General features: G+C 38.7%; 1 protein-coding gene across 1 annotated transcript in view; it reads right to left on the bottom strand.

The window, feature by feature from the left end:
• LOC124164957 (protein no-on-transient A) overlaps positions 1 to 24,196 on the bottom strand; it is a 497,391-nt gene extending 473,195 nt beyond the window's left edge. The window contains exon 1 of the mRNA XM_046542195.1: positions 17,772 to 24,196. Coding sequence (XP_046398151.1) covers positions 17,772 to 17,895 — 124 coding nt within the window. The 5' untranslated portion in view covers positions 17,896 to 24,196. The remainder of the gene's footprint in view (positions 1 to 17,771) is intronic.
• Between the last annotated feature and the right edge of the window lie 886 nt (positions 24,197 to 25,082).

Here is a 25,082-nt window from a genome sequence, read left to right as displayed (position 1 = left end):
CGATATTTTGTATCCTTTTCTGTCGTAAACAAGAATTTTTAGGACATTCCATGGAAAACATTCAATGTACAAACAAATTATTTTGTAAAAATGTATTTGAATGAAGAAAAACATTGTTTGGCTGAATTATTTCAGTTTTCGTATTCTTTGCATGCTGTTGTCGTTCGCCATGACAATATCAAATTTTAAAAGTTCAATTTTTATTCTGGTATGTATAACTTTGTTCTATTGAGGTATTCCATTCTTGTATGTTAATTGGAAGTACCGTTGAATGGGCTTTTTTTGGTAGGAGTACGGATCGACTCTTCTGCGTTCCTTTGTCTAAAATAATCCGTTGCCTAGCCGGCGATGTTCGTGTTACGCTGCACTTTCCCAGGCGAAACGGAAGTGTTGAGGAAGTGTTGGGGAAGCGTCGGACGGAGTGTTCGGGAAGTGGCGGGCAAGTGTTGGGGTAGCGTTGAGGAGGTGTCGCGGAAGTGTTCGGGAAGCAGATTATGGCCCACTTGGAACGCTTCCGCGGAAGTGTTTCGGAAGCGTTCGGGGAGTGTCGACAACGGTCGCGGTCGAGTGTCGGGGAAACGTCCAGCGAGCGTCGAGGAAGTGTTTCCCACGCTTCGGAAGCGTTCCGGGAGTGTCGGGGAAACGTCCGGGAAGTGTTTCAACCACGAAGTGGCGAGGAAGTGTTCGGCAAGCGAAGGGTCGACAGTCAGGTAGTGTTGAGGAAGTGTTCGGGAAGCTGCCGGGAAGCGTTCACGTACCGTTAAACGCTTCCTGAACACTCCCGCAACACTACCCGGACACTTCCCCGAACGCTTCCTTTTCGACAGGGTTGTGTTGCTTCTCGGATGAAAATATCATTTCTCTGTATTTTGATTTGGAAAAAGTCCTTTTGGTTATTTTTATTTTTGATAATTTTGTTTTATGCACCAGTTCAACAATATATACACTTTGTAAGCCCCCTTACCGCCATCACCTTCATGATAGATATAAATTATACTTTCCTTCGCTGAAAGATTATGCACACCAAAGACTGGCTTAATAGTGAGTTGTCTGAGGAAATAGGTATCTTTCACAGGGATACAAAGGATACAGGATGCAAATCAGGTGAACTGGATGTTAGTTCACGCGTCTACCTTGGCTATCGGGCAGCTGTATACCACAGTGAGGGAGCAAGTTGTGGACTACACAATATTGAAGGCGTTGTTATGCTAATAACACCGAGCGGGCATGTTTCCTTTTAGTAGGAAAAGTTGAGTCTTGCACCTAGCAACAATTTAAAGGAAAATGAAGAAAAATCCAAGTCCAACTTGGACATGATGCCTTGTTGCAGTTAGCGATTCTTTTGTTCACGCAAAAACGAAGTATTAGCGGTGAAATGTCGAGGATAACAAAATGAGTAAGGGAAACTAAATTTTCTTGAGAAGCAGAAGTGACGCCACTTACTTTTCCCCAAAACTTTTGAAAGTGACTTTAAATCAACTAGAGGAAAGCAGAGCAGTCGGAACAGCTTATCGGTGGAAATTAAGAAGGGAGGAGAAGCATAGATAGGCTATGAAATCCGCTGCTAGGTGATGTAGTGGATGACTAGAGAAGAATTAGCGTGAGAAAATAGGGAAAGAGCTTTGGAATATTGAGATGAGTGGATGAAGGTTGTTTTGGATTGCAAAGCTCTGAATGGGCTTCGGCGCTAAAGATGATGATAAACATGATGCTGAAATCAGTCGTAAGTTATTTAGTATACGTTAGTGGGCAAGTATTGGGAGCATCCTCTTGTGACAGAAGCTAAGCTCTATTATCTTTTAAGCCGTACTATGTTAGTTACTCAGATTTTCTCAGAAATAATTTTTACTCGCGGTTTATGCTTGCGTTAATGGCTGGTTGAGATCAAAATGAATTAGCTGTAGCTCATGGCTAGGGAGAAGTATCCTATTCTACCTCTCTTAACTGCCTATTTAGTCGGAGGAAAGCTGATACTTGTTTCACTGGTAACAAGTAATTCCTTCCTAGCGTAAAATCAACCATTTTTTCAAAGGAGCTCATGATACGATCCTCGAAATGCGTTGGGGATTACGTATTGTGTGGCTGAGAAAATCTTTTCATTTCATTGTCTTTTAAATCTTTGACATTATTTTTCTTCCATAAACTTAGGTGGAGAACACTACAATGCCAAAGAGTGGGCGAATTTAAAATTATTCCGCGTCTGAAATACAATTTTTTAAATGAATTATTCACCCTATCTCATGTTGCTAGGACTCTCCTTAATCGGTTTTTGATCTCCATACTCGTGTAAATATTGAGGTTTAAGGATGTCTTTTTTAAACATGTTAATTGTGGCTTTTTATGCATATTTTAAATTATTCACTGGTATTCGCTGGAAATGGTGGCTGAGATAAGGCAGCTTCCAGATAAGATACGGAGGAGACAAAAAGGAATGGATGCAGCGGTTACTGAACGGGGAGGGGATGTTGAAAGCAGTATTAGAGGGTGTTGGGTAAACGAGGGAGAGGAAGGGAGAGAATAGGATTTTTAGATAGTACGTAAGATATGGGGCCATATTTTGAATTGAAAAGGGAAGTCCATAAAGGGAGGGGAGACTGACTGAATACTTCTTAAAAATACTCCATGGAAACCTTAATCAGTCGATTACTTCAATATTATTATGGCAACCAACAATAATGGATACCGTGGGTAAACTTTTCTAAGCCTGTTAAAAATGATTTCAAAGATTTAAAACAAATTACTACAAATTTGGAACACTGGGAAAAATGGGTTAGTCGTCAGAATACTTTAATAATTATAATTGTTATAATAATAAAGCCAATTGCACTCTGCTGTCTGCTACCGGTATCATCCCAAAACAAAGAAGTACACAACAGTTATACAATTCTTAACCCTAATCCAAATGCATGTATCAAACTGCAAAAGATCATAGTAATTTCAACTGAATATATCGCGAGAAAATTTCTCATATCAACACAACGGTAAAGAGCTTCTTTGGTATGAACCCGTATTCAATACATAAAAAACTCATTGAAAACTTACTTAAATTTAATAAAAAATATATTATAACAATAGTGACACCTGTCAATGGTGAGCAATGAAAGTAATTTTTAAAAGTTACCGTGTAAAATACAGTCACAACGTAAGAATGGCTTTGAGTGTCCTTCACGGGTTTCATGCATTATATAACGAATTTATGGATTTCGCTTAATATCATGCGGAATAAAACCTTGTATTAGTGCAAAGCAATTTTTTAAATATTTAGTGGTGATGCATTCTTCTATTCCATTACTAGGGAATTTTACTTTTCCAAAATCATGATGATGGGATTTCATTGGACGAGTCGTATTACTTCCTGCGTGATACAACATTCTATAATGCAGTAATTTTTTATAGCTAGATGTGATATATTCTTAAATTTGATTGCTGGGGAATTTTTCTCTCCCAAAATTGTGATGATAGTTTTTCGTTGGGTGAGTCTTTACGTTTTGGGCATCCGGTTTCTATTCCATAACTGGGGCAGAACGGGGCAAATGATATAATTTTTTGATTTTGTGGGAAAAAATATACTTAAGTTTTTTCTACTGCATTATTGTGTTTTTGTGTTCAATGCAATTCAAAAGGTCTATTTAAAATGTGAGGTAATTTTCTTACACCTTACTGTGCTTCTTTTTTTAATGTTTTGAACTTGATACCTAATTCTGTCCTGGGGTGTCCTATATTATTTTATTCGATTGCGTAGGGATCTTACTTTTCCAAAATCGTGACGATAAGGTTTCATTTGTGGAGACTTTTCGTCTAGTGGATCCGATTTCTATTCCATGGAGCATTTGCGTCCAATTCGCGTGCTCCCGATGATCTTCTTTCTCGGGAAAGAAGTCATTTATAAGAGAGAGGAAGGTAGAGAGGGCGGTTGGCGGGTAAGAATTTCGGGCGAGGTTTACTCGGTGGGGTTGAAGGAGGAGTTCATCTGATCGCAAACGCGAGAATTCAATTACGTGCGGGGGGTCGTATTCAATTAGAACTCGAGGGGATTTGAAGAAGGGAATGCCCTCGTAGAGCGAGAGAGAAAATGAAATGTGAGGAAAGACCCCACAAATGGACCCCTTGATTGAGGGGGTACCCCAAGGAAAGGGTCGCGAGGTCGCTGACTCAGTGGAAAAGTGTTGACGTGGTCGGTGAAGTGAGTGATGAGCCTGAATGGAAATTAATTTTTTCAGTTTAATTTTGTTTTCAATCTTCTTTTTCGGATTGCTTGGCTCTTGATTATTCCAAATCCCCATAGTCACATTCTATCCATGAAGTTTTCCATCTCTTATTTCTTCTATCATCAATGCTCGTAAAGTATTCGAGATAATTCCTAAAAGGCTTTTATACAACTGTACTCTGTCCTCAGCGATTCAATCCGAAGGTTGGTTTACAGAGGTGAGGGTAGAGCTCACTCCTTATCAGGCAACAGGCGTGTGAATTTCACAATGTTTTTGGATTGGTTGGCCCTTGATTGTTCCAAATCCCCATAGTCTATCATTCAAGTATTCTTTCTTCCGTTTATTTCTGTAAACTTTAACCCTACTGGTCGCATTTGATCGTCGAGATAATTGCCAAAGGTCCATACAAATACTCAATCACTCAGTGATTCAATCCTTTCAATTTTCAATTCAGAATTCAATAAAAGTTTTTTTCAGATGAGTGAGGGTAGAGATCGCCCCCAACTAAGCTAAAGGCACGTGAATTTCACACTTGCCCCCTCAAATGGGTCTATCAACTCGTCTTGATTGAGTGAATAAGTAAACGGTCGCGAGGTAGCTAACTCAATGAAAAAGTGTTAACGTGGATGTGGAGATGAGATAGGGGCTGAATAAAAATGAACTTTTTCTAGCTAAATTTTTTACAACTCTTTTTTTAGGTTGGTTGGATCTTGATTATTCCAAATCCCCATAGTCGCAATTCTATTCTTGAAGGTTTCCATCTCTTATTTCTTCTGTCATCAATGCCGATAAAGCATTCGAGATAATTACAAACGGTTCTTATACAACTATACTCTGTCCTCAGCGATTCAATCCGTGGGTTGGTTTACGCAGGTGAAGTTAGAGCTCACCCCGCTACACTTAGCTACAGTCGTGTGAATTTCCCTTCTTCAGAGTGTGGGGGCTAGTTCCTTTCACCTCGAGAGATTATTTTTCTAGCTTTTTTATCTTTTTTAATTGGTTGGCTATTGATTATTCCAAATCCTTTTTGCCACAGTTCTACCCTTCACGTCTTCTTTCTTTCTGCTCCTTCTGAAATTTTCAACTCCACGGGCTGCAGGCTTTGATCGAGACAATAGGGTGGTTTCCTATTATTTTTTAATGCCTAAATCGAAAGATTATTACTCCATGAGTACGTATTTCACGCTTTTAGATTTTTAAATGACGAGATCTATTTTTCGCGATTAAATGAAAAGTGAAAATTTTCAAGTGCGTGAAAACGCGACGGATAAGTATGAATACTGGGGAAACCCCCTGTGACGTCATTCTGGTTCCCGCTGCCGCAAGTGAGGTGACCTTGGGGCGTGGCGCTGAGCGCTGATACGACGCAGGATGCTAGCAGGTAGCCGAGTACCCTGGTTGCACATAGCGTTCGGCTTAAATAAGGATTATTATTACACTATCAAACGAAGGAAACTTTCCGACCTTAGGCAATTTTAATGGGTGATTATTAAGGGATGTTTCCCTGAGGTATGTGCCTCATGCGTGCACTGGTAATCTCATACGATGTAAAACTCCTATCTACTCGTATAGTAACAAGGTCCCTGTGACGTCACGTGGAGTGGAATCGCATGGGTGCTAATCTGGCCTTTTTCAAATGAGGATAACATTGACCATTGGAATTCGTCTAAACTGGGATTTCTAAAATCAAATAATTTGTATATTATGAATACACTAATGTAAGGAATCGGAATCAATACCTTTCGTTTTCTTTGATGCAGGAAACCACCCTATTCCAAAAGGTTCGTTCCACTGCATCTACTCAATCACTGAGTGATATAGTCCGAAGTTTGTTTAGGTTTGAGCTCGCCCTCAACCAACCGCTGGCATGTTAATTTCACACTTGCCCCCCAAATGGGTCCCTTAACTCGTCTCGGCTGAGGTAGGAAAGACACGGTCGCGACTCAGTGAGAAAGTGATGACGTGGATGGTGAAGTGAGTGATGAACTGAATGAAAATTAATTTTTTTGCTCATTTTTTTAAGTCTTTTTAGATTGGCTGGGTCTTGATTATTCCAAATCCCCGAAGTCACTGGTCTACCCTTCGTCTTCTCTCTTTCTGTATCTATTTTATGGAGTCATCATTTCTCATGCGGTCTTAGAGATAACTCCGAAGGGTTCGTATACAACTATATTCAGTCCCTCCGATTTTCCAGTTCGAAAAATCATTCCTTACTCCTTCTGACCTCAATCTTGTAGACGCTATAAATGGCGTACTATATTAAAAATGCCGCTTTTGAATTTTGAGACTCCTATTTCGGGTTCAGTTCAAAAAGATCTAATTTTTATCATATTCGTTGGGACTTCGTGCCAAGCAACTATGTAAGTAGGCCTTTGTAGATTTCTTCTGGTAAAATAAGTTCCTCCTATATAAAATTCACGACGGGAATGTTAATCCCAATTTAGTGGAAAATTATTTTTATTGATCTCCCGTAGGATTTAATCCTCTCATCAGTGGGACGTAACTAGGAATTTGCTTTTGGGGGGGGGGTGGTATGGCCTGGCGACCCCAGGCAGCAGGAAAGAATACTCCAGCGAGAGAAAAAAAAGCGACTCCAGGAAAGGTTTTGAAAAATAACAGCCTTGGATGTACATTTTACATAATTTTGGCACTAACCCAAATTCCTCACATTGTATGGTCATTGCAATATTGGCTAGATTGAGGTGTGATGACGTGTTTCACAAGTCTTCGGCAATGTCCCTTGCCCAACATACCGTTTGTTCTCCTCTCTCTTGACCCTTTGGGAGAACGGTCCATGGGAGTCGAGTTTAAATGGAGTCGCTGGAAATTGATGTCCTCGTTTGAGATTTATGGGATGCATATTGGCCGCGTTGAAACCCTACGCTTACGAAGAATTTATGGCAGACCCGTAGGCGTCGACGTATTCACGGGAAAAGAAGGCATTGAAGAGACATTTGCAATTTTTTCGGAGAGGTTGCCAAGCCGTGAATTTACCATCTGTAAGCACATTGGAAAATTTAGAGGCGTGGAGGAAATAAATCGTCCATGGCAACCGTTTAATTTCTCCGCATTCTTGGTAGGAATTATGTAGAGTATAAAAGTTTAGTTTCCGAATTTACCTTATTTTGAAGCGAACATAGAGCGTGAATATTGGTTCATTTATCTATTTTTGACGCGCAATAAAATAGCAATCTGTGTATATTATTCACATGAATTTAGTTTTACCGTTATTTTTTAAGGTTGAATGCATTGTTAGTTTTACTATCATCGGTGTCCAGATGATTATTATGCAACCCATATTTATTCTTACTAAAACCGTTTTCACCCTGTCTCACGGAAAAAAATGTCAGTGCGACAATCTCTCTATGGAATTCGATGTAAATATAGATAGAAATATTGTTATTTTTCAATGAAGTATGCAATCAGTGAGAATAATATGGTCTCTTTCAAGTACAATGCTTGCTTTTTGTAGAAATCATTAAATTTTTAACCGTAAACCCCTTTCTATGTAAAAATAATTGACGAATACTCGTAAGTGTAAGTTCATGACAACATTAATTTAAAAAATGAATAAATCCTCTTGAAAATATAATTGCAAATAGGTTAAGGAATAACTAATTTCTTTTCCATTTTAAGGAACCGTTATGAAACAGCTTTTCTAATATCCTACAGAATTTTTCTGTAAGTTGACTTATTTAACTGATGAGAAGTAAATGCAACCAACTGGCTTTTCTTTTCGCAGCCGTTGTTTTTTATGAGTTTTTTTACTATGTGGCCCTGTGGCGTCTTCGAATCACCACGCAATCTTGCCGATCGTAAACCCGTATCTAAAATAATTGGCGAATACTCCTAAATAAAGGTTCATAACAACATTAAGTATTTAAAAATGAATAATTCCTCCTGTTCCATCTATGCATTTTATTTTATTCAGATACATAGTAGGTACGTTTTATTAATTCATGATAGCTCAATGCCACCATTTAAGGAGCTATTTTTCATTTTATTATTTAGGCCTATTAAGACGCTTTGTCATAACTAGCTTCGTCTTTTCGTCTGTTTCATCGATGGAATCTTGCAATTCATTTGAAATTTTGTTCCATTATCATCTAATTAATTGAATTGATATCCATATGATATTATAGTTTTCAATTTTCTCAATAGATGGCGTTAATTATATTGTTTTCAATAAATTTCTTAAACAGGTCTGCTTTAATCCATATCATAATTCATCAATAAGTAGTAGAAAGTGAAAATTAAATAGCGAGTGTTAATAGAAACAGTATAAAATATAATAAAGAGTATAAAAACAGTATTAATTGCAATAAAAAACAGTATATAATACATAAAAATCCTCTTGCTCCAAGTTTGGATTTTGTCCTTACTTAGCGTGTATAGAGGGTATGTATTTCAAATTCATGCTGAGCTCAATGCTACCATTTGAGGAGCTATTTTCCGTTTTTCTATTTAGACTTTTTTACACGCTACGTCTTAACTTGCTTCGTCTTTTTGCCTGTTTCAACGATGGACTTAGTTTAGATATTTATTTTGCGTGCTAATCCTCACTCACCGATGAAGCCCTTCCACACTCATTTCTAATAAGCCTCATCAGCACCCACGCTTTAGTCTCCTAGTAAAGAAAAAGTTTGTTTTTTTTAGTTTTAGTGCAGTTTATTATGTTTTTTGGAAAAAGCGTGTTATTTAATATCTTATCATTTTTATTAAATAGGAAAGTTTTTTTTATATTTTCCTAGGTATTGTATGACGTGAAATTAGGAAGTGGAAGATTATATTGAGGCAATTACTTCACTGATGCCCTAGCTCCTGTTGCGTGAAAATAAATAATTTTCTCCCGCAGACCTTCTTCTCTCGCGAACCCTCGTGTATTCCTTGGGGAAATTCAAGGCTGGATACGGGCTTCAACCCGACTCTCCCCTACCGTTTTCCCCGCCGCGAAAATTCTCCTTCCTCAGCGGAATGCCTGTGAAAGGGTCTCTAAAGAACGCATCGTCAACGCTTACATTTCGAGAAGGACTCAGCAAGAAAGGTGACGACAATAAAAAGGACGGCGAATCTTCTAGACGCTGAGTTTCGGATTACCTTCGGAGGGGAGTCAACGTATTTCGGCCATATTTGTTAACTTTTGGTGGATTGGGAAGTCTTTGATAGAGACCTTAATACTTATAGTAATTGCGAGTTTTATGCTACACTACAGAGAGAGCGAGACACCAGGGCGCAGCTGGGAGTTAAGGCTAGGGGGTTTTAGGCGCAACTAATGCTGGGGTCTGGGGGTATGGACTACCCACTAGCTAAGCGAGAGCTGCGGATGCCCTCCCCCTCAAAATTTTTAAGTTTAATGGCTCAAAATGGTGAGTTTTACGGCTTTCTCAGGGATATTTTTATTAATCTTCACAGTATATTGTTCCAACGAGTCGATTGGGCGCTTGAATTCATCAAGCGGGTAAATAGGGGGGGGGGGGACATAGTTGTGTCACATGTTTCCGAGTCATGTGCCCATAAGTGGTTCAAAAAGCGAAAGAAACACCCCAAATATCGTTTAAATGAGTGAAATATGCGGGCAATACGCTCATTCACTGTCAACAATACTTAAGACCATCTTAGTAACCACGGTGATCAATGCTTCGGGGAACCGTTTTATTATGAATGATTTACGCAATATAAAAAAAATATAGTGTATGGTAGATGAACTTAAGCGATTTATCGTATTTCAGCCATTACCCTAGGATTGTATCACCTCTTGATTTACTCACCTATTTTTGATTTATAATGTTTGCATACAGCAAACTTAATGAAATTAAAAACCGCATTTTTAGAAAATAAACGAACAGAGACTAATGAAATGATTATCCCAATAATTATGTCTCGAATAATGAAGTAATGTTCGGATTTCTCTGACGATGTATGTCTCTCAATGGTGTCAATTTTTGGATCTAAGGAAGGTTTATAACAACAAAACGCATTGATTACAATAAATATATTAATACGGTTATGAAACTTGAATTGGAGAAAGAACCGAAGAATGTTCAACTGTCCCCGTTGATGTTATATTCGGTAAGTAATAGCAGTTCGATATATTTTACAAAAACGTAGATTCGATATGTGTCGAATGGGAGCTTGGAAAGCAAATATATTTAATTGGTGCAGCATGAACAATGCTATAATAAACATATTCATAAAATGTCTTCGGTTTAACATCAATAGTTAGACAGATACGAAAAATTGCATATTTGCTACCGTAATCATCGAATTATCAAGTATACTGACACGTGAAGTTAAAATGTCGTAATCCTATTGATTTATCTTCCCGTTTGGTCATCTACCCTATAATTCATGGTCAAATACGCCCGCGGATGTAAAATCCTGCATGTTATAGCAATTCGACATATTTTAAGAAAACGCTGAATCGATATATATCTAATGAGACAAAACATACAAAACATATTTCCATTGGGGTTTGTGAAGAATACCAGGATGTGCACATTCACCAAATTTCATTGGTCCAACGGATATACGAATCAAGTTATGCCAATTTGCGTATTTTCTATAATAATTGAATTGATATTTCGACTATACTGCATCTTTAATATAAAATCCTCAATGCTTTTGATTTTAATTCCGGTATATGGCCATTTACCATATAATTCCTAGTCAACTTTGCCCGTTGATGTAAATTCCTATGTGTTATAACAATTCCATATATTTTAAGAAAAAGCAGATTCGATATATATCGAATGAGAAACTATACACAAAAAATGTTTCCATTGGGCATTGTGAGGAATACCAAGTTGTACCCATTCACCAAATTTCATTGGTCAAACGCATATACTACTCAAGTTATGCGTATTTGCGTATTTGCTACAATAATCGATTCGATCTTTCGATTAAACTGCATCTGCACTGTGAAATCCGCAATGCTGTATATTATAATTCCAGTTAATAGTCATCTACTCTATAATTCCTGGTCAACAATGCCTGTGGATGTAAAATCCCAAATGTTAAGGCAAATCGATATAATTTGGAAAATGAAGATTCGATATATATCGCATGTGAGACCATATACAAAACATATTTCCATTGGGCATTGTGAGAAATATCATGATATACCCATTCCCGAAATTTCTTTGGTCCAACTTATATAGCAATCAAGTTATGCCAATTTGCGAATTTGCTATAATGATCGTATCGATCTTTCGATTATACTGACATCTGTACTGTAAAATCCGCAATGCTATTGGTTTAACTTCCAGTCTACGGGTATTTTCTACATGATTCCTGGTCAACTATGTCCTTGGATGTAAAATCCTATATGTTATAGCAATTCGATAAATTTTAAGAGAAAGTCGATTCGATATATATCGAACGTGAGACTACATAAAAAATATATTTCCATTGGGCATTGTGAGGAATACCAATATGTACCCATTCACCGAATTTCATTGGTCCAACGGAAAAACTATTGAAGTTATGCCAATTTACGTATTTGCTATAATAATCGACTCGACTTTTCGATCATACTGACATCTGTACTGTAAAATCCGCAATGCTATTGGTTTAACTTTCAGTCTATGGGTATCTACTATGTAATACCTGGTCAACTATGCCCTTGGATGTAAAACCCTATATGTTATAGCAGTTCGATATATTTGAAGAAAAAGTAGATTCGATATATATCGCACGTTAGACTACATACAAAACATATTTCTATTGGGCATTGTGAGGAATACCAAGATGTGCACATTCGCCAAATTTCATTGGTCCAACGGGTATACTTTTCAAGTTATACCAATTTGTGTATTTGCTATAATAATTGAATCGATTTTTCGATCATACTGACATCTGTACTGTAAAATCCGCAATGCTATTGGTTTGAAATCCAGTCTATGGGTATCTACTATTTAATCCCTAGTCAACTATGTCCTTGGATGTTAAATCCTACATGTTATAGCAATTCGATATATTTTAAGAAAAAGTAGATTCGATATATATCGCATGTGAGACCATATACAAAACATATTACAATTGAGTCTCCTCCTCTTCTTCTTCTTCCTAGCGTTTGTCCCGCGCTATTGCAGGGTCCGCTTTTCTGCAAAGCCTTCTCCACTTGGCTCGATCCAGGGCGTCTACTGACGTGGCGTTGATGGTCTTCATGTCCGCCTTAATTTTGTCGAGCCAGCGCATCTTTGGTCGTCCTCGTGGTCGGCGTCCTTCAGTACTCAGCCGCATTGCTGTTTTGGCCACGGAGTTCTCATCACTACGCACCACATGCCCATACCACCGCAGTCGAGCCTCCCGCATCTTGAATTGAATTCCCGCATATTACAATTGAGTATTGTGAGGAATACCAAGATGTACCCGTTCACCAAGTTTCATTGGTCTAACGTATACGCTAATCAAGTTATGCCAATTTGCATATTTGCTATACTAATCGAATCGTACTTTAGACAATAGTGACATCTGTACTGTAAAATCCGGAATCCTATTGATATCCCTTCCATTCTTTGGTCAATGCGTTTTCCCTACCTTCTCTACTATCCCCGCTTTCAAAATTTAGCCTATGTTCTTATATTGGTGACGTAGATAGACGGGATGCGTGTATTTCTTACGGGGGCCTAATACAAAAAGGTATAAATTCATATCGATGTATCTTCATTAGGAAACGTAATTCATCTAAATAATTTATGTGTGCGCATAATTCATTCTTTTCCTTACATATTGTTAAAATTTTTATCCCCGTAACTATGTAAATAAGCCCAAAAAAAGGCTCAATCGAATACAACCTTGTATCGATCATAACTTCGAGTCTAATCAATCGATCCGCTTGATTTAACTTTTGTCGGATAAAACACATTATCAGTTGTATTGTGTATGACTTCCATGTTCAAAACTTGATTAACAAAAAAGTTATTAGCGATTAAAGCGTATCCAAGGAGATTGGTATCGATATAACTCGCACATGAATCGATCGAGCGGAATCATCACCATTGCAAAAGTTGACTATTTTAATGATGCTATTACCCTGAAAATTTCATCCATCTAGCTGAAATGGTTGCTAAGATATTTAAGGTTGTATGCTCCACAAAAAAATGGCGACAATGATTTTTCGCGTGCAGGACATCTTTCGGAATTTAATTATTAATTAACCAAGAGGGATACGGAGAAAGTGAGCTCACCCTTTACCGCGAAGTACCCTTTACCGTTTTTCTAGGAGATTCCAAATTTTCACATGGCACATGTCTCAAGGCCGAAATCCGAATTTGAATATTCGCCCATCACGACAATGTAAAATCGAAATCGTTTATTCCTCGGAATTGTTTCGACATATGAAAATTCCAAGATAGCCAAAAAATCAAACAAAATATTTTCTACCAAATAAGTCAAGGAATTTGTCGTACGATTATTGAAAGTTGGTCAAAAAAATTCCTAAACTTTTTCCATAAGAAAAGCATAGAAAACGTTCAAAAAATAATAAAAAATACTGAATATCAATTTGTCGCTATGGCAACTATACCAAAAAATCGACCAAAAAATCTACTTTATGTCCATTGATTATCATGTTCCTCAGACGTTTAAAAACATAGAATGAAAGCGAAAAAGTTTTAGTCCCATAAGGCTCCCATGTTAATTCAAGTCGATATATCTCGAAAACTAATCGACTTTTTCAAGTTTTCAGATTTTTTCTCCCGATGAATTTTTTTTTACTTTTGCGTCCAATAAGCCAAATACCCACACCTATCACAGTTTGGGCTGCGAATATTGATGAGTCAGTCAGTGGCATATCGATTTGCCATTATATATTAGCTTAATTAATTAATTAAGTAAAATGGATTAAACCAAAAAAAATTTCTCTGAGCTCTGGAGGGAGGGTTTATCCCCCAAAACCCCTTCCTCGCTGGAAGGCGCCGCCGCGATAGGAGCCGGACGACGCCTCCAAGGAGTGGATAGGGATGGAAGAGTTGGGACGAGTCCTGTACCGTCATTGAGGCGGGCGGGCCCACTACTCAAGAAACCATTTCTTGCTGTTTCTATAGAATAGAAAAAATTCCCTATGAGGAAAGGTATTTTCCACGATTTTCGGTTGATTGTTTTATGACTTATTTGTAATACTTCTAATGAAGTCCCAGATCTACAGGAGTGTTAGAGGAAAGTACAGGGTGTTTCAGGAAGAATCAATAATACTTCCGGATTTGGTAGGGAAACAAGTATAAGCATTTTTTGCCCATAATAATGGGGTTGCAAATTCTTAGTTACTGAGCTATTGCAATGCAACATTTTTTTTCGGTGAACTATGCATTAACCATTGAAACTGTTTTTTTATGTACCCTTTTGGAATATTTATTTAATGCTCCGGATTTTTAAGGGAATTGAATAATTAAGGTTGGATGAAAATGCGCGATTACAATTGCCTAAAAAAATAATATTTTACCTTACTTCAACGAGGGGTTTGAGCGAGTATCAACAATACGATTGCGCAATCTCGATCATTTTGAGATTCTTTCTGTAGCCAAACGCTATATTGCAATTAAAAGATGAAGAAAAACCTCCTAAAACCGTAAGGAGAAGAGGGGACATTTAAGTTGGCTATATTTTGAGGCACGATGGCCTGATAAAGGCAATCGTTGAAGAACAGGTGGAAGGGAAGAAGGGCAAGGGACGGCCCCGAATGAGTTACATAGGACAGGTTATAAAGGATGCGAAAGAATACGTCAGAATAGCTGAATAATGATGATGATGAGATGAAGAGGAGTGTCTCCAATGGCTGTAAAATTTTGTACCATTCGTCAAACTAAAAAAAAACAAAAGAGCAAACGACCAGAAAATCCTACTGGGTAAACTACTACTTCTTGTATCTCAAACTTATGTTCTATTGCAATATATATAACCATGAAACTTGGCTCAACTGAGTAATTTATCAATCTATTACCTTGCAGGTTAGGGAACTAGTCGTGAATGTGTACCATTTTATAACCAGAGTGGAATACAAATTTTTTTCAACCACTTCTCTGTTGTGAGTCTCTTTTACGTTACCATGGAGTTGCACTGTACTCAACTCCTGCACACACTACTGTTAAATATTTTGTATTTTCTTTGATTCTTGTAGCTGCAGTAAAGCAATTTACGTGCGTGGTGAAGAATTGTATAGGTCACCGCAGGGGTTAGGGTATATTATTTCGAAGAAATGCGGACCGAAATTCTCTCTGACATGGGAACACAATGCAGGAGTGACGCATTTCGCCGAGTGTTCCTCTTGTGTCATGTCCCTTGAATGCCTTCTGTCCCGAGAATCCACAAACGAAAGAGTTCTTTTCAGTGTCTTGAGTGACAAAGAAGAAGAAAGGAAGAAAAACGTGCACACTCAGATCACTACTCTTTTTTTTCCCTACCGTCTTGAGACGTGAGGTCGCCATTATTTATATTTTTTAAGGCAATTGCGTTGTTTTGTTACCACATTCGTGACCTCACCCAGACCTTTCTCTAGAAGAGTGTGAGGCGTTGTGATTTTGTAGGATTTCATTGATTGCCTCTATTTGCTCTTTTATATACTCGATGGTGTAATGCGGTATGAATTATGCCCAGTTATGCGGACATTGCGGCAACTCAGTATTTTTTCATTTTATAGTGGCTCTGCAATTATTCTGCGTGGATAAGAGCTTGCATGTCCTTACTTTCTCTCATGAAATCGTCATCGACCAAATGATTGCATGGTTTTAGCTCTTATTATTTATGATTTATCGAGCAAAGGTCATTTATGTGTGTAATGAACCAAAGGGGGCCGATTATATAGAGTAGTGCGGTATAAATGTCCCAGTTCTGCGATCATAGCGACAACTCAGTATTTTTTTCATTACAGCATTGTCATTTGCTGGCTTTATGATTCTTTTTTACATATGTGATGGTAAGAGATTGAATTTCCTCACTTTCTTTCATGAAATTGTCGTTGGCCAATTTTCGTCGCATTTTCACAAAGCCTTACTTTGACTGCCTCACGCAGGATTTTGCTATTTTATTTACTTGAAAGTGCATTGCGGCATGAATTATGCCTAGTTCTGCAAAAATAGCGACCCACATCACAGTAGTTTTTTTTCATTTTATGGGTTCTGGCTTTGTAATTCTTTTCCACGGATATTATGGTAAATGCATGAATTTCCTTGTTTTCTCTTATGAAATTGTTGTTAGCCGAATGATTATATGGTTTTCATTCTTGTTATTTATGATTAAATTAATGAAAAAATTTAGCTTGCATATTTATCATATGATTTAAATTCTTGTTAATTATAATTAAATTAACGTAAATAATTAAGCTTGTATATTTATTGTGGTTAAATACTTTCTCCAATGGAGTGTATTTACCTCCATGACTACAGTTCAATTTGTTATTTGTTTTCAAGCTTTTTTAACCAAGTATGATGAATCAATGTATGTAAAATGGAAATATTTCACTCTAGACATTTCGCCCGCAAAATATTTTCCATTCTTGTGCACTCGAGTTTGGGGAAAGAGGAACATTAGAAAAGAAATCAAACGCAGAAGAATTGGGAAAGATAGAAAAGGAAAACGCACTAATGAAGTCGGAAAGATTTCGTATTGGTCTTTCAGATAGTTTTTATAGTCTTTCTCTCGATAAAAAATACTTAACTGAAGGGAAGATAGGAGGTAATATTTTATTGGAGATGTTGGTGAGTGGCGACCCTATTCCAGAGACTGGAAATGCTTTAACCAGGATAACGCATTTTACCACTCCCTTCCACGGAAAATTCCATACCCCTTTACTTGTGAAACCCCACCTAAATCCACATGAAACACGTTTCCCTTAAGAAGTTATCCCAGAGGGTAGCTGTTGGCAAGGAAGAACGGGGAGGAATTCGCCAAGGGACGAACTAAAGGGCGCCTCGAAATAGGAGAAGATCGGGGCACTTCGATTACTGCTGTCACTAATGTACTTGGGAAGGTCAATTATTATCCGAAATTTTGTTATATCTTTGTTTATTTTGGTATTAATATCGTTTAACGTTGATGACGCATGCATGCATGTTTATTTGTAGTTATGTCTTTGCAAGTTTCAAGCTGCTAGGTTAGTTTCGTTATCACTGTCGTGCTGTGAATCATGACTACTCTGCTTTCTATTCGTACCAAAGATGAGCAACGTTAATTGATAAGTTTTTTGTGGTCGGAAGGCGTATAGGGGGCCAAAATTCATCGAATACTTTCGGCACAGTAGAACAGTGTTTTTCCACAACGGAGTGTCTACATATGGATTGAAAAAATCCAAAATGGTCGCACTAGCGTCACCCACGATGTCGGATCCGTACGACTGTTTACTGTTACAAATGAAGAAGACATTGAGCGTTCACGTGAAATGATCCTCTTAAATAGACGAGTAACTATTGACGAAGTGGTACATCGTCTGTAAACTAGTCACGGTTCTGCCTACTAATTTTATTTAATATTCCTAGGTACTGTTGTTGTCACATGCATATATAATTTTATTGCTACATTGCGTACAAAATTTGACTTATCATCGCAATAATGTAATCGTTTTAAACTTACCGTTTGATTGGTTTCCGTTCCTGTTGTTGAGGTAACCGCTCCCACCTCCGCTTCCCAGGTTGTTGTTGATGGCGTTGAAGAACGCCCCGCTGGACAGCCGGGTTCGCTTCAGTATCCAGAACATCTTGTTGACGGGATTCGAGCAAGCTCTCCACAAAACAGGCCACACCCTATGCTTCTTCTTGCCCCAGCCCTTAATATCGGCGTTGGCCTGTCCCGAAGGACCTTCACGAAATTCACTATTCAGCCTTCCTTCTTTGGTCACGTTATCTATAACTATATCACCTCTTTACACTCACAGACACTTTGAGAGAGCACTTTGTCCTACCAAACACTGTGGATTTGTTTTACTAGATACAAAAAACACTATCAACGAAGCACTTCAAGTCTCTTGTAGTATAAAACGGATAACACTTAAACGGAATAGGATTTGATTTTGGGGGAACTGAGAGTTGATAATGGGATCACACAAACAACACTTGATGTGGACTATAACTTTCTCGGATACAAAGTGTTTGCTCCCTTTGATGAATACACTATTTATTTTACAGCTTAGTCTGTTGTGATGCTGCACTACCTTTGTCTTGAAGACGTTGATGTTACTTCGGCTATCGAAGTAAGTGATCAGGAGGAGTGTATCGCCTTTACAGCACTGGATATTAAGATAAGACCTCTGGGAAAATTTACGCTTTTGATAGAAAAGTTCTTTTAAAGGGACACTTTTCGCCCTCCTACTCCCTGGAGGTCACATTCGTTGCACTAATACCAGTGTGTGAAGGCTGTTTTTTATTTTTTAAATTACCCCTGATCTTTGTCTTCGAATTTTTCGGGATATGTTTGCTTTGCACGCCGTTAACGTAGTAAAGTATAGCAATCCCTATGGCAAAGTGGATGGTAGAAAAATAGGACCTAAAAATGAATCCCTTTCTAATGATGATGGCAATCACAATATCTGTGCGGGAGTACTCCTTGACTGAGAATCGATCTCTTTAAGTTAGATGTATTGTCATCACGATATGCCAATTTTTTTGCCCAAATATTCGTCCTCCAGAATCGGTTGCTCGAGTTCTAAGCAACTTGGATATGTGATATGTTGTATATCACACTGTAAAAAAAATAATAATTTTAAGGATGCCTTTGCGATGAAGGAGGATCCACACCTCTGAATAATTTTTGTATAGTTAGTTCTTAGCGCTCTTTGTAACTTGGTGATGTGATATGTTGTAAATCACACTTAAAAAAAAATAAATTTTAGGATGCCTTTGTAATGAAGAAGGATCTACACCTCCGAATATTTTTTTATATAATTAGTTCACAGTGCTGGAGGTGTTCTGTAGCTTTCAATTGGTCATTCACAGATCCCGAAACCTCGGGTAGACCATTCCAATTTCAGCCCAGACGCAGAAATGTTTATCAGTGGACTTCTCTCACGGTTTCGCCAGGGTATGTGTGGGGATCCAGCGTGTGGGAGTAGCGAATATTACGCCCTCTTCTCCGGTGGCACTTGCAGAACCCTCGCTGATCTCCTGGTTCGGTTTGCCCCTACTCCCCTATGTCGGTGGGCGAATGAGATATGCTGTTTGATATCCTTCCTCGCCGGCTGTGGCGAGAGTAAACTGACTGAGTGAGGCGGGCCGAAAGAAGGGAGATAGCCTGTGAACGACGTACTGAAAGGGACGTTTTCCACGTTCCGTTTCCACCCCTTTTGAGTCGTGGAGGCGTCGATTTGGAAGTATACCACCCCCACTGGACTTCTTCTTCGCGAGGAAATCGAAATGGGGTCGCTATCACCCTTATATATTCTGAGAGTAAGTTACTGAGAGTAATTTCTTTAGCAACAACGTCGAAACGATAGAACCGAAATTTTGATGGATGCTTTTCCTTTCTTTCTTTCTTTATGCAAACCTGCCTAATTGTGATCCAGTTGTTTTAAATGATGCTTGTTGATCCAAGTATTCTCATCCAGGGTAATTACCAACGGATGTACCCTTTTCAGCAAACCTGATATGTGTTTTTTAACTTCAACTCAACCCTTTCTTTTTTTCAAAGTAACCCTGGCCGATGTTGGTCAGAGACGGGTGTTGTTTGGTGTTAATTTATGATATTTTCCTTCTATAATTATTATATTTTAATTTTGATGCACTTTATTTTGAGTTTATTTCATCTGCAAGGCGTACCGGAATCTTTTTCGACAATGGTGTGAGCAAGAATTATCGAATCGGGTGAACGTAGGAATTTTGATAATTATTCGTATATATTCTCTGATTTCTTTTCCCTCTCGATTTAACTCTCACGACACAAACTTTTCCGATTCTAGCCAAGGATTGTTCTTGACTCAATCAACGTATAATCGATAAGTAATGTATATTTTTACGCATCCAATGAAACTAATTTGATGCACCACCTATGCTCACTTTTGCGGCAAACTCACCGATACCTTTCCACTGCCTCTGATTAAAGTGGACGTTGACCTACCTGATGGGTAAAGTGGAGCTATGACCTCTCTCTCTCTCGTGATCGTATCTCCTCTGTCTTGGTGCATAAAATGGGTTTTGTTCCTTGCTTTTAAGGTCCTCGCGTGAGTTTTGAAAGCCTCAGTCAGTTAGATAATGACCGCCTTTTCGCGTGACGGCTGTCGTGGCAACAATCTCCGCTTTTAAGTGACCTTAATTCAGCTTGCCCATTGGTTCTACTGATCCCTCGTTTATACCTTTTGGATTTTCGCGCGCTTTTTTTTCAAAAATTAATTACCCCGCAAGAGAAATGTGGACGTGGTACTTTTCAACCCTAACGTCAACCAACCAACGGGTCACTGGGTCGCGTCTAGGAGGAAGATCAGAGTTCTCCTGCTGGAAACGATTTTTTCTTTTTTTCCAACTCAACGACGTTTCACGATTTTCACTCGTTTTATTTTTTCCGAAAGGAACTCAGTGTTATTTTCCTTTCTTCTCCTCTTTCGGGGCCTTTTGTTCCTTCCTTGACGGATTCCTCACCTTTCTCCTTTGCCGGCAGCTACCCTCTGGGGGTAACTTCTAAAGGGAAAAGTGTTTCATGTGGATTAAGGTAGGGTTTCGCGAGTATAGAAGGGGGTAGGGAATTTTTCCTTGGAAAGGCTCTGGGAAAATGCGTTATCCTGGTTTAAAATGTTTCAGGAAAAGGGTCGCCACTCACCAATACCTCCGATAAAATATTCCCTCCTATCTCTTCACTTCAGTTTAGTTTTTTTTAAGCGAAAAAGACTATAAAAACTATCTGAAAGACTCAGAAGAAATCTTTCCGTCTGCGATGTATAAATTATTCCCTTTTCACCTTTTTTTCGATTCTCTTTGTGTTTTATTTCTTCTGTAGTGCTTCTCGTTTCTCAAACTCCCCTTTCGTTTTGTTCCTTTTATATTACTTCCAGCTAACTTTTTCTGTGCTCTTGTAGGAAGGTACGTCCCTTATTATATATATATACTATTTATATGCGGACATATACGGGCAAGAAGGGCAAAATTATGATAAATCCCGGGGCGAAAATTTCGTCATCGAAACTTTTGAGGCGCTGCTGGTCTTAATGTAAACTTTCGCGAAAACTCAATGGTTTGTGTCCTCAGGGGAGGAGTGATGAATCATTCCATTTTCACGCGCCCCTGGTGGGTAAATGCATGAATCTTAAACAGTTGAAGAGCACTCTTTGCGGTCTGGCCGGGATAAAATAATGTACGAGATGTGATCCTCACGAGAGCACTGAGAATGGATATGTTCGGTTCAAACTTTTACGAGTTTTTTTTATTATTTCTTTTGTTTCCGAAACTTTAAACTTTTTCTTATTATCGCCGCCACAAGTTTATTGTACTTCGCCAGATTTCAGTGACTCCTTGGGGCAAGATTTAAAAAATAAAATAGTTGAAACGGATATTTTTTTAAAAGAATGTTCCTACAGTTATTTTTTTCTAAAACTTCCTCCACAAAAAGCAGCAGCAGCCAGCAGTTGACGTCAGAAGATATGTTCCTTTTTTTGTGTTCGCGGATACAACAGAGCTCTTGTACAAGCGCTATATGCTCCTACCTTCTCTCTCTTTTGCGCTGGATATGCCTGTGGCTTTATAGATAGATATCCTTTTTATATGTGCGTGTGTTCACACCTGGAATGAAATTCTGCGGTATAAAAATGTGAGTTGAAAAAAAGAAGGTCGCGCAAAGTCGGAGCAAAAGAGAAGGATACGCCTATTCGGAGCACTCCCCAACCTAGGCCGACCTACCTGCAATCGATATTATCCTCCTCCTTTTCCCGCTTTGACGAAATTGAGATTCGCCGGGGGAAATTGAAAACGTAACCTCTTTCCTTCCGTTCACCTCTCCCGAAAACTCTAATGTTCCGATCGTTCTCTCAGTCCTCGATACCTTTCGATATGTGTTTCTCTCTATCTCTATGTACCTGTGTATATATATGTGGCTATATCCTTGTGTAAGCGGTTGGTTCAAGTCCAAAGATAGAAATTTTGTGCCAAGCGGAAACTTTGGCCTCTTACTAATCTTATCCCTATTCCTTGTATCAAATATAGTACAATACCTATCGATGTGTTTCTCTCTCTTTATATACCTGTATGTATGTGAACAATATCCTTATATTACGAGGCTCAAATCCGTAGATAGTAGGATAATAATTTTATGCCAGGTGGAAATTTTGGTCTTCTAAAGATAGCTTTCCTAACCCTTGTCGCTATTTTTAAGCTTCTATCGTCCACTCACCTATCGATATGTTTTTCTTTCTTTATGTACCTGTATGTATGTAACAATGTCCTTCAATTAGGTGGCTTAGTACCGCAGATGGTAGTAATGAAACAATTTTTTGCCAAGCGGAAACTTTGGCCTTTTACTGATCTCCTCCCTATTCCTTGAAGCAAATTTTAAGCTTCTAGAGATACCTATTGATTTGTATTCCTTTCTCTATCCAAAGATAGTAATTTTGTGCCAAGCGTAAACTTTGGCCTCTTACTTATCCCTATTCCTTTTAGAAAATATAGTAAAATGCTTATCGATGTGTTTCTCTCTCTTTTTATACCTGTATGTACGTAACAATATCCTTATATTAGGAGGCTGAAGTCCGTACGTACGCTGAGTCACGTACGTATTTGACGATATTCTTCAATTTAGGCTCTGCTATATTGGTGGTAGGTATTGGAGGTGAATTGATTTTGTGCGATGCGGAATCGATATGTCCTGGTTTATTGGAGAGTTTGGCCTTTTACAGACCTTCCTTGATGTTAATGTCCTCTCCGTTTCCCGTTTTCACTTGAGTGTGATATGGCTCCACAAGGAACCTTTCTGGGTCCGCTTTCCTTCTTCAAAAGGTTTATGAATAAATGTATGTTCTCCTCTCGAAATTCGTTTCAACTCAATCCTTCCCCTCAGTCTGTCTGTCTGTCTCGCTGAGAGAGCCCTGGCTTATCCTAGTACGCTCCTCCTGATATCACCACCTTCTACTCCTCTCCTTAGCGGTTCAATTTGGAGTTTCTTGCCGATGCTTCTAAGGGTGGCTGCTTGTACGTTGGAGAAGTGATGAGTATTTCAGATGACTTTGGACCTCTTAACCGAATTCTATTCCGAATGGGACTCCTGAGGTCGTATTCGGATGCTAATCGAGTGTTTGGTTTTTGTCTTTCAGTTTACAACTCTCTATTTCTCTCCTTCGGGCTCGCTATCGCAATAATATCCCTCAAAAATACCAATCCTTGGAAATATGTTTAGAAACCGATTAAAAGATTGATTGATTTTCTGTTTTCCCTGATCTTGTGAAGTTTGAGTCGTGTACTTTGTGGTTTTTACAACGTAATTGTTGTATCGTGGTGATATTAAACCTGTGCCGTTTAATTTTGCTTCATCAAAGTTTATTTTTTGTTATTTTTTGCGTAGAAAAATATGTACTCAGGTATATTATTGATTGGTTACTCTTTGCTTATGGTAGGATATGTCCCTGGGTTAGCTCTTAGAAGTAAAGGAGAGAGCTGTTTGTGATCACGCAGGAAATGAAAATTAAATATATATTATTTTTCTTCCGTACCCTTTATTATTATTAATTTATTTTTAAACGGAGGCTAAGATCCTTATCTGGCCCTCGGGGCGATCTCAGTGGTAAAAGGGAATGTGCACTCTTTTAAACCGTTTTTTTTCTTCCCTCGCTCAGCAACTCACAGAAAAAAATAGCAAGATTCTTCTGCTCCTTCCCTTCGCTTGTGTTTGCTTATCTCGTATTGGATTTAACTAACTGCTCTCCTTCCGAGAATTCCTCGGATGTGCGGGTGGTGAGGCTCGCAGGAGGATTCGCGCTCTCGTGAGTCCACACGTATATATGGAACGGCGCCCCCCCTGGAGAGATCCAGAGCTCCCTCTATGACGTACTGCGAGGGAAAACTTAATCCACCTCTCCCGCAGGATTCAAGTTTCGGTCTGATAGCGGGTAAAACCGTTATCTCTCTCTCTCTCCCTCTAACTCTATGTAAATCCCACTTCTTGCCCCCCGTCTCGCTCGCTCGCTGTTAAAATTTTATATTAATCAGGATCTCAGCATGTGTCGGCTACACCCCCTCTCCTCCGAATCGGGTACGTACGTGCTCACTGATGGAACGCGGTGTAATTAGTTTTCCGACCTTCCTCTCACTTATACCAACTGCGTCAGACTCCTCTTCTGGTTTATACAGGCCTGCGTTGTGCGTCGGAATTGAACCTGCGTTTTAGAGATGAAACGAGATACAGAAAGGAGTAGGAATTAGATTATACTGTCTTTTTGTACTCTGCGCGGAGGGGAATGTTTGGATATGTTTCCTTGGAGCACTACAATGATGAAGATTGCTATCACAAAATAAAATGGTTTTATCTGGATTTAGAAAACGATTTCAGTCGAGTTTCAACGAGAAAAAGAAGTATGAAAACTATCTATTTGGTCCGTTTTGGAAAAGGAACGAGCTCTCTGCAGTTAGATGACTAAATACTCGGCGATGAAAATTATTTAAGTGATTTAACCTGTGAGAATTGTGGAGCTGAAATTCTATTGGAGTTTAATTTTATTTTCCTTTCCCTAGTGTCCTTTGCTTTATTGGATATTTACGCGTGCGCGCTTACGTACTTCGAGAAGATTGGGAAATCCCTCGAATCTGTTGCCGAACGCGTGGTAATTGAACGCCAAGGACGAGGATCAGGTGCGGCGGCACCTTCCTGGGAATGTAATTCTCGGACTGACACGTGGATCCAGGAAGGTTGTGGAGTAAATGCTGTTTTCCTCGCCTGTCCCGTACCGGAAAATCTCACCTCTATGCTTGCGAGAAGCGT

The sequence above is a fragment of the Ischnura elegans genome, chromosome 9 (assembly GCF_921293095.1).
Source record: "Ischnura elegans chromosome 9, ioIscEleg1.1, whole genome shotgun sequence".
In the NCBI taxonomy this organism is placed as follows: domain Eukaryota; kingdom Metazoa; phylum Arthropoda; class Insecta; order Odonata; family Coenagrionidae; genus Ischnura; species Ischnura elegans.
This window is presented reverse-complemented; position numbering and strand designations above follow the sequence as displayed.